The sequence below is a fragment of the Pristiophorus japonicus genome, chromosome 13 (genome assembly GCF_044704955.1).
Source record: "Pristiophorus japonicus isolate sPriJap1 chromosome 13, sPriJap1.hap1, whole genome shotgun sequence".
Taxonomy (NCBI): Eukaryota; Metazoa; Chordata; class Chondrichthyes; family Pristiophoridae; genus Pristiophorus; species Pristiophorus japonicus.
The window spans coordinates 142,544,689-142,560,484 of NC_091989.1; the positions used below are offsets into that span (position 1 = coordinate 142,544,689).

Below are 15,796 nucleotides of genomic sequence, written 5' to 3' on the forward strand. Positions count from 1 at the left end.
AACTTAACTGGACCAGCCAGTCCAGTATTCACTGTGGGAATACCGTGGCGACAAGGATAGATCAGAAGCTGGATATTCTGCGGCGATTGATTCCTGACTCCCCAAAGCCTTTCACCATCTACAAGGCACAAGTCAGGAATGTGATGGAATACTCTCCATTTGCCTGGATGCTTATAGCTCCAACAATACTCAAGAAGCTTGACACCATCCAGGAAAAAGCAGTCCGCTTGATTGGCACCCCATCCACCACCTTAAACATTCACTCCCTCCACCATCGGCTGCAATGTGGCTGCAGTGTGTACCACCTACAAAATGCACTGCAGCAACTTGTCAATGCTTCAACAGCACCAACCCGACCTGGGACCTGTACCACCTAGAAGGACAAGAGCAGCAGGCATATGGGAACACAACCTCCAATTTCCCCTCCAAGTCACACATCATCCTGACTTGGAAACATATTGGGCCCAAGTTTCCACATGATTTGCACCTGATTTTTAGGAGCAACTGGTGGAGAACGGACTATCTTAGAAATCGCAATTCTCCACATTTTTTTTTCTGCAGTTCTAGTCAGGTAGAACAGTTCTACTTTGGAACAGAATTTTTTCTTCAAAAGGGGGCGTGTCCGGCCACTGGCGCCTGATTTGAAAGTTTCCACAGTGAAAACGTACTCCAAACTAAGTTAGAATGGAGCAAGTGAAGATTTTTGTAGAACTGAAAAAACCTGTTCTACACATTAAAAAATCAGGCGCAGGTTACAAATCAGGCGTCCAGAACGAGGTTGGGGGGGGGGGGAAGGGAAGTCATTAAATTCTACAATAAATCCTTATTTATACTTATACAAATATTATACAAATAAATCCAACCTGAATAAACATTTATAAGCAAAGAAAAGATTAAATAAACCATCTTCCTACCTGTGTGAAGGCACGGAGAATGCTGCACTCAGCCTGAGGCGCCCGTTCTTCCCCCCCCTCCCCCCCCCCCCCCCGCCGCGGGAAGAGGAGGCGCCCGTTCTTCCCGCGGGGGGGTGGGAGGAGGCGCCCGTTCTTCCCGTGGGGACGGGGGGAAGGAGACAGTGAGAAGGCTGCAAGTGCTGATGTGCTGATGGCAATGTGCTTTTATTAAAAAAAAATTTAAAAATTAAACAGCTACAAAGAACTACAAAAATGGCCGAGTGCCAATGTTTTTTTCACACTGAGCATACGCGAACGCTCCAACGCGCGCACGCAGCGTTGCCGGCAGGAAAAAAACTAATTTAAATAGTACCCGCCCCCTCCCACTTACAAAATCGGCGCGAGTGTAGGCTCCGCCCCCCTGGGCGCCGCGCCAGGCAGACGAGCTGCAGAACGCTCCAGAATCGCGAGGTTTTTTTTTAAGGCGCGAAAAACGGGCGCCCAGCTCGGAGGGGCACCCGTTTTTTATCGTGTGGAAACTTGGGCCCATTGTTTCTTCATTGTCACTGGGTCAAAATCCTGGACCTCCCTACCTAACCACAGCACTATGGGAATACCTTCACCACATGGTCTGCAGCAATTAAAGAAGGCGGCTCACCACCACCTTCTCTGGGACAATTAGGGATGGGCAATAAATGCTGGCCTTGACAGTGACGCCCACATCTCATGAATGAAAAAAAAAATGCTTTAAAAGCCATCTCGAGATTTTCTGGCTATGACTGGATAGGTAAGAGCATCTATCGCAAATTCTGTTCTTCACGTTTTGTTACTGAGATGGTAACTCAATTCTGGTTTGTTTGTGACAAAGCCAGACACTAACCAGCATTTTCCAATTTGCAGTTATACTCTGATTAGAAGTTCTCATTACTTAACAATTAGACTTTGTAGCACTAAATGAGCAGAGCTCCACCTTGGCAGCAGAATAATATATTATGGATTTCCTGGAGCATTGTGTGCTTTTCTGGAACCCTCATTAGAGGAAGGATCTAGCTAAGCTGGAAACGATACAGAGAAGAGCGACTGGAATGATTATGGAACTGGAATATAAAGTGTATGAAGAGAGACTTGCAGAACTGGGACGATTGGAGAGGAAAAGACCCAAGAGGGCCAGAATTTGGCCAGCCGAACGCACGTTTTTTCGGCGATATTTTGCCTTTTTTGACATTAAAAGATACTTAACAAATTTGGCCAAAGGTTAAGAATGGCGGTTTTGAAATATCGCCGAAAAGCAGATCGCCAAGGTGCATGGCGAAAAAAAATATGACCGCCTAAAATTGGCCGTTCGGCGAACCCGTATTTGGGTGAAAAAGCAACGGCTGAGGAATAGCCTGCGTTGCAGCCCCAGAAACAGCAGTAGGTCTTCGTAACTACAAACAAGGTAAGTGGAAGATTTTATTTTTTCATTCTTTTTCAGCGATTCATTTGTTAAGTGTATTGTGAATGTTGTCTGATTTTTTTTTTTTAAATGACAATTTTTATTATTTTTTTCCCAAAAATGACGTTAAAAACCAAATAACGACAAAAACTGAATTTCTAGCCCTCTGAGTTTTGATTGAACTTTTCACAATAAGGCTCAGAATATAGAAGATCAGTCAAGGATAATTGATTTGTTATGAGATAGCAGAACCAGAGTGTGCAAGTATGTGAAAAGAGGCAGATTTAAAAAGGACGTAAAGTATGGTCATTGTTGGGACAACTTAGCAAGGGAAATAAATAGTAGGGGCAAGTAGCTTAGATTTCCTCAGGCTCAAATTGAACAAATATCTTCAAGAAACACAATCAGTTGCAATGGCTAGGACAGCAGGAAAGTGAGTTAAATGGACCTATAGAGCAGATTTTCTGACACCTCTCCCAGGAAAATCCTCCGGCAAGGTAAAACAGAGACCTAGATACCTCTGTCTTGCTTCTTTTACCTGATCTTTGTGTCCGGTGATCTGAGCGTTCTCTGGAGGCAAGAGGCAGGAAAGATGTGCTCTTTGGTCTTTTCTGGCCTTGAGATGTTTTGAATCTTCCAACTTGCCACAAGCAACACCATGACATATCCACTACTTTTTTGCATAGCAAACAAATCTCAATGGAGCTTTTCATCAATGCAATAAAAAAAATGATTTAGTAGCAGTAGCTTATATTTAGGAATTAGTGTTTCTACATTTGTGTACACTTGCTGTATGTGATTCCTTGTGTCTCATTTCTTCCTTACACATTTGTCTGCGCTTTCTTTGTTCTGGTCTTGAACCATTAGCAGTTGTAAACCAAAATGCTAGCATTTAAAGTTAGAGGCAGGGCTGGCAAACTCAGAGTAAGCAGTAGTTTTCCCAGTGATTCAGTGAGTTCATGGACCGAGGACCCAGGAAGGTCCCAGGTCCAATATTTGTTCAAAAATTGCAGGAAAGGGTGAGCTGATGCTTTAGTTGTGAACCCTTCAGTGGAAATTACAACTGACAAGGGGTCTATAATCCTTTTTTTTTTATATTGTGTCATCACAATCGCTGAGCTAGCTGATCTCAGCTAGGGTGGTGTTTGGTTGGAGAGGAAAGTCCTGCTTCTGCTCATTATTCAGTGTGTCCTGCTGGAAGTGTGGGTGTGAACTTCACATTTTTAAACTTGGTTGCGACAGTTTTAAGACACGCACATTTAAATAATTCCAACTCATTTTGATGCAGAGATTTTTGAAACTGAGATTTTTTCTTCTTAGTTTTTTTGAGTTGCATCAGTGAACCCTGGCATAGACTATGCCCCTCACTTTTGGAATAAAGTATTAAATATGGAAGTGGCCAGAAAGGATGGACAGTTGTTTGAAGGAGGTTGGGTAGAACTTGATCACATCTTTGTAGTTCTGAAATCCTTCTTTTTAAAAAAAAATAATAATTGATGCATCAATTAATTTATTTCTATTTTTAAAGATTTGCTTCTTTTATAGATATATATATGTAGAAATAAAAAAATTATGATTTAAATTGCAGTTCAGGTTCCTGATAAGTCTCACTAAATGACAACTGATTTAGAAAAGATTTTTTCTAATTTATTGTCAACCTACCTGTTTGATTGCTGTGCTTTTTTTACATTTATAGGCAGACACAGATGATCCAGACCAAACTGCTGAAGGCAGACTTTCATGGAGCCATTGTGACAGGTACACATCAGGTCCCTTATTTTCACCACGATTATGCGCCGTTTTTTGGCATGAAATACTCACTTTCCAACTTTTGCAAACGTTTGGATACCGGCGCTGACCATGTGCGCCAGTTTAAAAAATTTTGCCGCAGACACGAGTCAAAACGGGACTGGGCGCCGTTCTTTTGGACTTAATAGATTTTGGCCGTCCACGATTTTTTTTCAGCCCCGCAGAAAAAAAACATACATTAACTTAAGGAATCAGCGCGAGGCACAAGAGGACAGGAGCGAGGCAGTAAGAATACACGATAAAATACCTTTTTTTTTTCCACAGGAAACTCTTTTTGGAGCAAGGGAAGATGATTTCTGTGCCAAAAGGACTGCTTCCCCCGCTGCATTCCCGGGCCGAAAGGGCTGCTCCCTAATGGCTGGAGCCGCTGCAATCCCGGGCCGAAAGGGCTGCTCCCTAATGGCTGGAGCCGCTGCAATCCCGGGCCGAATGGCCCCCCTCTCAGTCCCGCTCCCCCTGTGAGTTGAAGTTCGGTAGCGGGAGGGCCATTCGGCCAAGGATTGCAGCGAGTCCAGCCGGTGGGAAGCTGTCCTTTCGGCCCGGGAATGCAGTGGGTCCAGCTGGGGAATGTGCGGGGGGGGGAGCAGTGGCAGCAGATCCAGCTGGGGTGTGGGGGTGCAGTGTCCACCGATCCAGTGGGGTGGGGGGGGGGGGGGGAGGGAGGAGAGGGGAGAGATCCTTTGTGGCCCTTTCGTCAGTGATGGGGTACCAACCTTTTGGGGGAGCGGGCTTCAGCTTGTTCAGCATCTCTGGTAACTTCAGCTTTTCACGCATGCCCAGAGAGTTTTTAGCACAGACTTGAAGCTCTGCCTCCCCAGACTAATTTCGGAGAGCGCAGCGCCAAAGCTTGAAGTCCTGATTTTTTTTTTCAGGCACAAACATATACAAAAAAAATCGTACGTTAACATGAGCGGGTGCCAAAAATCCAGCAAGGGGAAAATAGGGACCTAAAATAGATAGATTTGTTTACGAATAAAGTAAGAAACATTTGCAGAACCTCGAGCATGGAAGATGTAGAACATACATATACAAGAAGGTACGATCATCTAACTTGTACAAATTAGACTGGAGAAGTTGGGATGGTTCTCCTTGGAGCACAGAAGGCTAAGAGGAGATTTGATAGTATTTAAAATCATGGGTTTAGATAGAGTAAATAAAGAAAAAAGGTTTCGAATGGCTGAAGGGTCGATAACCAAAGCGCAAAGGTTTAAGGTGATTGGCAAAAGAACCAAAGGCGACATGAACAACTTTTTTACGGAACGAGTGGTGAGGATTTGGAATACCCTGCCTGATAGGGTGATGAATACAGATTCAATAATAGTCTTCAAAAGGGAATTGAAAGTGAAAAAATTGCAGGAATATGGGGAAAGAGACTGGAGTGGGACTAACTGGATTGTTCTTCGAAAGAGCCAGCGCAGACGCGATGGGCCAAATAACCTCCTCCTGTAATGGGGAACATGGAGATGGCAGAAACTCTGAACAAATATTTTGTATCAGTCTTTACGATAGAGGACACAAACAATATCCCAACAGTGGATAGTCAAGTGGCTATAGGGGGTTGGAGGAACTTAACACAATCACAATCACTAATACATAAGAAATAGGAAACAGGAGCAGGAGTAGGCCATATGGCCCCTCGGGCCTGCTCCACCATTTTATACAATCTTGGCTGATCCGATCATGGACTCAGGTCCACTTCCTTGCCAGTTTCCCATAACCCCTTATCGGTTAAGAAACTGTCTCTCTCTGTCTTAAATTTATTCAATGTCCCAGCTTTCACAGCTCTCTGAGGCAGCGAATTCCACAGATTTACAACACTCTGAGAAAAGAAGTTTCTCCTCGTCTCAGTTTTAAATGGGAGGCCCCTTATTCTAAGATTATGCCCCCTAGTTCTAGACTCCACCATCAGTGGAAACATTTTCTCTGCAACCACCTGTCAAGCTCCCTCATAATCTTATATGTTTCGATAAGATCACCTCTCAATCTTCTGAATTCCAATGAGTAGAGGCCCAACCTATTCAACCTTTCCTCATAGGTCAACCCCCTCATCCCTGGAATCAACCTAGTGAACCTTCTCTGAACTGCCTCCAAAGCAAGTACATCCTTTCGTAAATATGGAAACCAAAACTGCACGCAGTATTCCAGGTGTGGCCTCACCAATACCTTGTATAGCTGTAGCAAGATTTCCCTGCTTTTATACTCCATCCTCTTTGCAATGAAGTCCAAGATTCCATTGGCCTTCCTGATCACTTGCTGTACCTGCATACTAACCTTTTGTGTTTCATGCACAAGTACCCCCAGGTCCTGCTGTACTGCAGCACTTTGCAATCTTTCTCCATTTAAATAATAACATGCTCTTTGATTTTTTTCTGCCAAAGTGCATGACCTCACACTTTCCAACATTATACTCCATTTGCCAAATTTTTGCCCACTCACTTAGTCTATGTCCTTTTGTAGAGTGATAATGGGACTAAAGGCGGATAAATCCCCTGGACCTGATGGCTTGCATCCTAGGGTCTTAAGAGAAGTTGCGGCAGGGATTGTGGATGCATTGGTTTTAATTTACCAAAATTCCCTGGATTCTGGGGAGGACCCAGCAGATTGGAAAACTGCAAATGTAATGCCCCTATTTAAAAAAGGAGGCAGACAAAAAGCAGGAAACTATAGACCAGTTAGCCTAACATCTGTGGTTGGGAAAATGTTGGAGTCCATTATTAAAGAAGCAGCAGCAGGACATTTGGAAAAGAATAATTCAGTCAGGCAGTGTCGGCATGGATTTATGAAGGGGAAGTCATGTTTGATAAATTTGCTGGAATTCTTTGAGGATGTAACGAACAGGGTGGATAAAGGGGAACCAGTAGAAATGGTGTATTTGGACTTCCAGAAGGCATTTGACAAGGTGCCACATAAAAGGTTACTGCACAAGATAAAAGTTCACGGGGTTGGGGGTAACATATTAGCATGGATAGAGGATTGGCTAACTAACAGAAAACAGAGAGTCGGGATAAATGGTTCATTCTCGGGTTGGCAATCAGTAACTAGTGAGGTGCCGCAGGGATCAGTGCTGGGACCCCACTATTTACAATCTATATTAACAACTTGGAAGAAAGGACTGAGTGTAACGTAACCAAGTTTGCTGATGATACCAAGATGGGAAGAAAAGCAATGTGTGAGGAGGATACAAAAAATCTGCAAAAGGACATAGACAGGCTAAGTGAGTGGGCAAAAATTTGGCTGATGGAGTATAATGTTGGAAAGTGTGAGGTCATGCAGTTTGGCAGAAAAAATCAAAGAACAAGTTATTATTTAAATGGAGAAAAATTGCAAAGTGCTGCAGTACAGCGGGATCTGGGGGTACTTGTGCATGAAACACAAAAGTATGCAGGTACAGCAAGTGATCAGGAAGACCAATGGAATCTTGGCCTTTATTGCAAAGGGGATGGAATATAAAAGCAGGGAAGTCTTGCTACAGTTATACAGGGTATTGGTGAGGCCACACCTGGAATACTGTGAACAGTTTTGGTTTCCATATTTACGAAAGGATATACTTGCTTTGGAGGCAGTTCAGAGAAGGTTCACTAGGTTGATTCCGGGGATGAAGGGGTTAACTTACGAGGAAAGGTTGAGGAGGTTGGGCCTCTACTCGTTGGAATTCAGAAGAATGAGAGGTGATCTTATCGAAAGATATAAGATTATGAGGGGGCTTGACAAGGTGGATGCAGAGAGGATGTTTGCACTGATAGGGGAGACTAGAACTAGGAGGCATAATCTTAGAATAAGGGGCGGCCCATTTAAAACAAATGAAGAGGAATTTCTTCTCTGAACTTTGTAAATCTGTGGAATTTGCTGCCTCAGAGAGCTGTGGAAGCTGGGACATCGAATAAATTTAAGACAGAGATAGACAGTTTCTTAACCGATAAGGGAATAAGGGGTTATGGAGAGTGGGCAGGGAAGTGGACCTGAGTCTATGATCGGATCAGCCATGATTGTATTAAATGGCGGAGCAGGCTCGAGGGGCCATATGGCCTACTCCTGCTCCTATTTCTTATGTGCTGATTTATTCGATGATTCTATAAATAAAATTACACTGCAAATACTGGAAATTGCTTAAAACACACTTTCCATTAGTGTCTGAATTGAGAACATTTTTGATTTTTGTTTCAGCCCATTTGACACCACCCGTACTATATTCTCCTCCTCCTTCTTGTCAAGCTTGTATCTTTGTTGTTTTAGGAGCAATGTTCCCTCTTAACTTTTCTTGGATCACCCTGCCCATTCAAAAATCCGTGCATGCGCAGTTTTTGCATTTAAAAGACGGTGAGCCAGCTGTGCAGGAGCTCCAGAATGCGGAAAGGCCACGCAACTTAAAAGGAACATTGATTAGGAGCCTGAATGTTTTAATGCTTCAGTTAAGATTGCATCACTTAAGTGTGAAAGTGTTATGTTTCGCTGGCTTTTTTTTTCCTGCTGTAATGATGGCTCTATAATGGTTACGTATTGTGTACGGTTATAGAAATGATGTGAAGTGTTAAGCAGTCTCCTACTGGCAAACTCAACTCTGTCTCCAAGGGTCTGATCTTTTTGGTTTCCACAGATAAATAATTAGATCCAGCAGGTTTCTGAAATGTAAAATGAATTTGATTTTGCAAAGTGCACATGTGCAAGCAATGATTCTAACCCATCAATCTATAAGCAGAAAGAAAATATTAGGTAAACATTTTTGGTGAGATCCACATTTTTATATTAAAAATCTGTTTGCATTACAGTGGTGAAGTCCAAATGTCCCTCCTATGTTGGGGTCACAGGAATTATTCTGCAGGAAATGAAACATATATTCAAGATTATCACTGTGGAAAATAAGCTTAAAGGTATTGTTACAAATTTTGGGTCTGCTCTAGGGATTATTATCACTGGTCTGTCCTGTAATTTGGAATTTATTTAGTCATATGATAACATGACTTTGGGTCACAGCAATAAGGCCCTGTAGTAAATGAACTGGATTAACTCCTGCGTGTTTCCATGTTTCTTTTTCTAATCTTCTAAATTAAGACTCTCGTCGATTGTCTCTCTGATGCTGACCAGGTCTGATCTTAAAATGAGTGTATTTTTCTTACTAGGTCATGCTCTTTTACAAAACTGAACTTGTTCTCATTTCCTAGCTGAACAGGAAACTGGCGGTTTGACCTCTGACCCAATCCCTGTCTTGGGGGTTGCCAATTAAACCAGCTACCATATGTCTGGGTGGAGGTGTCCTAGTAACAATCTCGTACTGTTTCCCAAATAAGTAAGACTATCTAAGGGATGAGTTAACAGCCCTTAGTGTCGCAGTTTGAAGTGGTATGTAAGTGGGAGCAGAACACAAACTAATCCGTCTAGTTTTAATACACATCTTTCCCTCAGCTCCTGGCTGCAAAGGGGATTTAGAGCTTTCTGACTATAAGTTAACTTTAAAGTAACATTTTATTGTAAATCATACTTCTGTGGAAAAATAGATAGACCTCAAAACATGACAAGGTTGTACAACTTGTCCCCATGCTTAACTCTAGTAGAGCTAGCCTCTCATACAGTAATTTATGTTCACTGCAGTGTAAGCTCCACTGTGGGACTAACTCCTATTTGAACTTCAATATTTGTAGCCCATAATTTCAGTCAAAGTCAGTTAAATGAAGGCTATATGTGGATAAATGGTGGATCGTGAAGCATAAATTATTCTTTGGTGCTGGGCTTGTACCATTTCCTCAAATTAGTGGTTTGTAATCATTCCCAGATATCAGTTCTCTCTTACATATGAGCTATAAATGTTGTTAGTTCTCAAAATATTGACTCTGTCTTGGTACAGGTAGTGACATTACCAGCTTTGTCTATAGAACATTTTTATTAAAGCAGAACTTTTGTTGTAATGCATTCAAATACTAAAGAATTGAAGTAAGTTGGAAACTTGATTTCACACACTATTCTAATTTTATTTGCTTTCCCCTCCTGCGACCCCAGCTATTCCCAAGCAAAATAGCATCTTCAGTGTGGAAATCGATGGCTTTGTTTCCTACATCTACGGCAGCAAGTTTCAGTTGAGATCAAGTGAACGCTCTGCTAAGAAATTTAAAGGGAAAGGAAGCATAGACCTTTAAACTGAGCGCAGTGCAGCTGGTGCAAGTTAACAACTGCAGTCATTGGCACCTTGACACAACTTCGCTGGAAGAGATGTGGCTCTGTGTTTTCAGCTCAACCAGGGGGAACATGAATCGATTGTCTTGTCTGCTAGGATTTTTTTATTAAACCCTGTTAAATTCCTGCATTCAACTGCTGAGCAATGAAAGGATTCGTCACAACATTCAGTACATGTGTCCTCATCTACGTTAGCTTTTCAGACAGTGAATTAACACATACTGAAAATGATTTGTTTGTTTACTAAGTGTTCGGTTTCATTAATGTTCATTAAAATATATACAAGCCAAAATTAAATCATTGATTACATTGGCAGCACCAACCACTTGCATTTATATACCTTTCACATAGAAATATGTCTCAGTGCACTTCACAGAGGAGTAAGAAGAAATGGGCCTCGGGCCAAAACAAAAGAAACATTAGGAGGGGTGACCAAAAACTTGGTCAAACAGGTGATCTTTAAGGAGGGTCGTAAAAAGGAGAGGGAAGCGGAGAGCAGACTGGTTTAGAGGGATTTCCAGAGCATGAGTCCTTCAGGTCCGAAGGCATCATTACTAATAGTGGGGTGAAAAGAAGGGGTGATGCACAGAGACTGGAGTGAGAGAAATGAGAGTTCAGGGAGAGTGGTGATCCTGGAGGAGATTATGGAGTTGTGGAAGGGCAAGGACGAGGAGGAATTTAAATAGGAGAGCTTTAAAATTGACACATTATGGGAGCTGGAGCGAATGCAGTGAGGAAAGGAATGATAGATGAGTGATGCAGGTTAGGATATGGACAGCAGAGTTTTTGATGAGCTGTAGTTTAGAGAGGCTGGAGGATAGGAGGCCAGTCAGGAGGAGCATTGGAGTATGTTTGCCTGGAGATGACAACAGCATGGATGCTTGTTTCAGCAGTAGTTGGCTGGACAAAGAAAGACTTGGATTTATATGGCCCCTTTCACGACCACCGGACATCTCAAAGCGCTTTACAGCCAATGAAGTACTTTTGGAGTGTAGTAAAGGAAGTGGGTAATATTAGAGGTGAACGTAGGTAGTCTTTGTGATGGCAAAGCTATGGAGTCTGAAGTTCAACTCTGGGTCGAATAGGATGCCAAAGTTGAGAACAGTCTGGTTCAACCTGAGACAGTGCCAGAGAGGGGGATGGAGTTGGATTCTGCTTCAGGAAAAGAAACCTGACCTTTGTCACTGCCACTGTAGTATGTTTTGTCATTGGTGATTCAGAGGAGGTAAAGGCTACTAAGTGAGCAATGTGTGTATGCACACACTTTGGGTAAAGAAAGACTTGCATTTATATAGCACCTTTCACGATCACCGGATGTCTCAGTGCTTTACAGCCAATGAAATACCTTTGTCGTGCAGTCACTTTTGTAATGTGGGTAAGGACAAGATGAGGCATAACTGACGGTCCCTGTGGCTGAATAAGCTGTCGTACTCAATCCAGGCTCTTGGATGCAATAATCGGGGAGGTCAGCACCTGTGGTGCCCCACTGAAGCAGCCACAAGATGCTGCATTGGACATTTAATTACAAATTTGCTTTTTGTGAAACTGAATATTTTAAATGCAAATTTAATAAAAGGAAAATGATGGTAAAAATCATCCCATTCAACTTCTTGCTAGATGTCCTAATTTTGCTCTGGTTTCAGCAACCATTTTGCCTGTTTTTCAGCTTTTTCTTTCAAACTACAAATTTTAAAGACGTTCATACCTCTATGCACGACGGTCTGTTATGATTGATGAACCACTTCAACGACACATTAAATTTTGTTATTTTCACATATCTGCAATCTAACTTAAAATACATGGGGAGCGAATTTCAAGTTGCTGAACTGTTTCACCTCGATTCATTTGCAAATAAAATTGGTGTGTTTAACTATCATTGTGCATTTTAGCTATCTGATTGAAGGTTACGTGTTCAGACAATAAAAGGTAGATCTAGCGTTGCCATTCAATGAAGTGATTAATCGATGACAATACCCAACACCACCACTTGCAGCAAAGATAACGTTTTGTCTGAGAAAAGGGACAGCTAGACTCGAGCAATAAAAGCAACAGTGGCAGTTTGCATAATGTCAAAGAAAAATTGAAAATAATGCACTGCTGAAATTCCCAATCGTAGAAACATAGAAAATAGGTGCAGGAGTAGGCCCTTCGCGCCTGCATCACCATTCAATAAGATCATGGCTCAGTACCCCTTGCTTTCTCGCCATACTCCTTGATTCCATTAGCCATAAGGACCATATCTAACTCCCTCTTGAATATATCCAATGAACTGGCAGTAACAACTCTCAACGGTAGGGAATTCTACAGGTTAACAACTCTCTAAGTGAAGAAGTTTCTCCATCTCAGTCCTAAATGGCTTACCCCTTATCATTAGACTGTGTCCCCTGGTTCTGGACTTCCCCAACATCGGGAACATTCTTCCTGCATAAACCTGCCTAGTCCCGTCAGAATTTTATATGTTTCTATGAGATCCCCTCTCATCCTTCTAAACTCCAGTGAATACAGGCCTAGTTGATCCAGTCTCTCCAGTCTCTCCTCATATGTCATCTCGGGAATCAATCTGGTGAACCTTTGCTGCACTCCCTCAACAGCAAGAACGTCCTTCCTCAGATTAGGAGACCAAACCTGAACACAATATTCCAGGTGAGGCCTCACCAAGGCCCTGTACAACTGTAGTAAGACCTCCCTGCTCCTATGCTCGAATCCCCTAGCTATGAAGGCCAACATGCCATTTCCTTCTTCACCACCTGCTGTACCTGCATGCCAACTTTCAATGACTGATCTACCATGACACCCAGGTCTTGTACCTCCCTTTTTCTAATCTGCCGCCATTAGATAATATTCTGCCTTTGTGTTTTTGCCACCAGAGTGGATAATCTCACATCCACATTATACTGCATCTGCCATGCATTTGCCCACTCACTTAACCTGTCCCAGTCATCCTGCAGCCTCTTAGCATCCTCCTCACAGCTCACACTGCCACCTAGCTTAGTGTAATCTGCAAACTTGGAGATATTACACTCAATTTCTTCATTTAAATCATTAATGTATATTGTAAATAGCTGGGGTCCCAGCACTGAGCCCTGCAGCACCCCACTAGTCACTGCCTGCCATTCTGAAAAGGACCTGTTTATCCTGACTCTCTGTTTCCTGTCTGCCAACCAATAGAAAGGCACTTTTATATTACAAGATGGCAGACAATGGATGATGCACATTACATATTCTAAACACCGAATTTTTGGGTAACTGACTATATTTTACAATTGAAAATGAGCTGGCAGAGTAAGGGAATTGTCACTCGACATTGAGAACCAATTCCCACATTTATAGTCTATTAAGCACTTGGGTGTTCACATTGCAGGGTGGACCCAACGTAACTGATACCCAGCTGAAAAGTAAAAGAGAATGTGGCAGATGGAGGTCGCCTTCCATACAGGTGTACAATGGACAAAAGGTGCCTTCAAATTGTAGTCATTTGGCATTGGACAACAAGATGCAAGTTTTAAAAACTGGATCAACTTCACATAAAATTTGAGTATGCCTGTGTGGAATACGCTGCATTGCAAATTGTCAGGTATGTCTTAGGCAATTCAGCTTAACCCATAATAAAGTAAGGAACGTTTATTTGTTTCTCTTATCCTGAATCTTGTGCGTGATATTATTTTGGCATTAAAAATGACAGATTTTGTCGAATATGGACAAATGTTTGTATACGAGTATGAGCTGTGAGTGAAGATGAGCTTTAAAAATATTTTTTAGCAAAGCGCCCTGAATTGTCTTGGGGCCTGAGGTACACTTGCAGAGTAAATTGGCCAGGAGTGCAGCGGAGGAAGTGGAAACTCGGGTGAGACCCAGAAATGGTGGGTCTCCATCCAGAAGCTGAGCCATTTCTAGCTTCCACCAGGCCTTGTGGCAGATGGACGTTTCATTCACCTCAAAAAAGGCCCCTGGCATCATAAGGCATCCACTGTCTCGCCACACAGTGACCTGGTTTCTGGGAAGAAAACGGCATCTCGATCATTGCAGAGGCAGATGTGGCTCTCATCTTGGCTTGGCAGACCCTGGAATTGATGCCAACTCATTTTTCTTATAAGGAGGGGCAGGGTGAGGAGATTGCATTGTAGAGGAAGTCGGCCAGCAATATATCCAAGAATCCATTCGCCACCCCATTCCACTCTCTTTGCCCTCCCCCCCCCCTCCCCCAGATGTGGTCACCCAAGATGTACTCATTCTGCTGTGGGCACCTTATTATTTACGAGATAACCACCCTGACCCTGGACACTCTATTGGAGTCAGGAATAGAGGTTAGCAACAGGCAGTGGTACTGTGGTCAGGATAATTTTCAGGCCCAAAATGACATTCAGCACCAGAGAGTCAAGATTTTGCTCCCTTAGAATGGCTGGTGGGAGGGCTGCAGGGTGCTCATGAATGGAGATTACAAGACAGCTTGGCTGAACATCTCGCTCCAGTCTGCAGATATAATCCTGACCTCCCTGTGACTAACTGCTTCAAATTCACGCACCCCTCCTCTCAAACCTCATTAGTCCTTCGTTCTTTGGCCTCCTACACTGCTCCAGCCTATCCCACTTTCCTGCCACTTTCTCCCATTCATATTCCATGTGTCTTCCATTTTTGTCTTTTTACAGCCTGACTTTGAGGAAGTTTGTATAGCATCCAGCTTTTTTTTACTTCTCCAGCTTTAATTGAACCTGTTTACAGACTATACAGTTAGTGTTTCTTTATAATAGCATACCTGTACTCTTGCCTTTTGTTCTCCCAGCCCATCTTTGTTTTAATTAGTCTTTTAAAGAGTCGTACTTCACTTTTTCAGTTCTGAAGGATTTTCTTTTGAAGTATTAATTGATCTGTTTTACTCATGGACCTGCAGTATATTCCTGACGTTTTCAGTTTTTATTTCAGATTTCCACCACTTTTATATACCTGGGATTCATTGTTAATCTAAGCTAAAGTAGCTATTTCTTCCTCCTTCCTCTCCCTACATAGTAATGTTCCTTTTTTACAAGGGCACAACTTTCATGAAATGTTTGGCAAACCTTATTTTTTCATTTGTTTGCGAATGCACAATAAAATGACATAAATTACTGTTGAGATGCACCATGTCTCACCAAATATAAAAAGGCTTGCTATACATGTTTCATGAAGACACCGCCCCTTTAATCTTTTGTGATCTGTATTTGTGCTCGTTGCTTTCACTTTCACTTTGACTATTCAGTTAAGTCGTTGGAAGATCTGTGTTTTTAACAATGATGTACATTTCTTTTTACTTTTTTACAAATCAGTATCAAAATAAGACAGATTGGACAATGAACTGCTTTCTAGTTGAATTGATGATATTTTACATTGTCTCTTTAGGAGGTAAGTGGGGATTTCCTTTGAAATGTGTTTACGTCTCTGGTACTACGATTAAGGAAGTCAGAGGGCAGAAAAGGGTCTGCTGTAAAGTAGGCCTATATTCCAGGGATTCATTCCCTCG

General features: G+C 42.4%; 2 protein-coding genes across 8 annotated transcripts in view; both read left to right on the forward strand.

Annotated features, from left to right (window-relative positions):
• The window catches only part of pop4 (POP4 homolog, ribonuclease P/MRP subunit), a 52,628-nt gene extending 40,450 nt beyond the window's left edge, over nucleotides 1-12,178 (forward strand). For all 3 annotated transcript variants that reach the window (XM_070896957.1, XM_070896958.1, XM_070896956.1), the window contains exons 5-7: nucleotides 4,025-4,086; nucleotides 8,904-9,005; nucleotides 10,129-12,178. In XM_070896957.1, coding sequence (XP_070753058.1) covers nucleotides 4,025-4,086; nucleotides 8,904-9,005; nucleotides 10,129-10,265 — 301 coding nt within the window. In that variant the 3' untranslated portion in view covers nucleotides 10,266-12,178. The remainder of the gene's footprint in view (nucleotides 1-4,024; nucleotides 4,087-8,903; nucleotides 9,006-10,128) is intronic.
• A 3,360-nt stretch (nucleotides 12,179-15,538) lies between these two features.
• The window catches only part of LOC139278859 (NLR family CARD domain-containing protein 3-like), a 228,282-nt gene continuing 228,024 nt past the window's right edge, over nucleotides 15,539-15,796 (forward strand). For all 5 annotated transcript variants that reach the window (XM_070898061.1, XM_070898062.1, XM_070898059.1 and 2 more), the window contains exon 1: nucleotides 15,539-15,678. In XM_070898061.1, coding sequence (XP_070754162.1) covers nucleotides 15,567-15,678 — 112 coding nt within the window. In that variant the 5' untranslated portion in view covers nucleotides 15,539-15,566. The remainder of the gene's footprint in view (nucleotides 15,679-15,796) is intronic.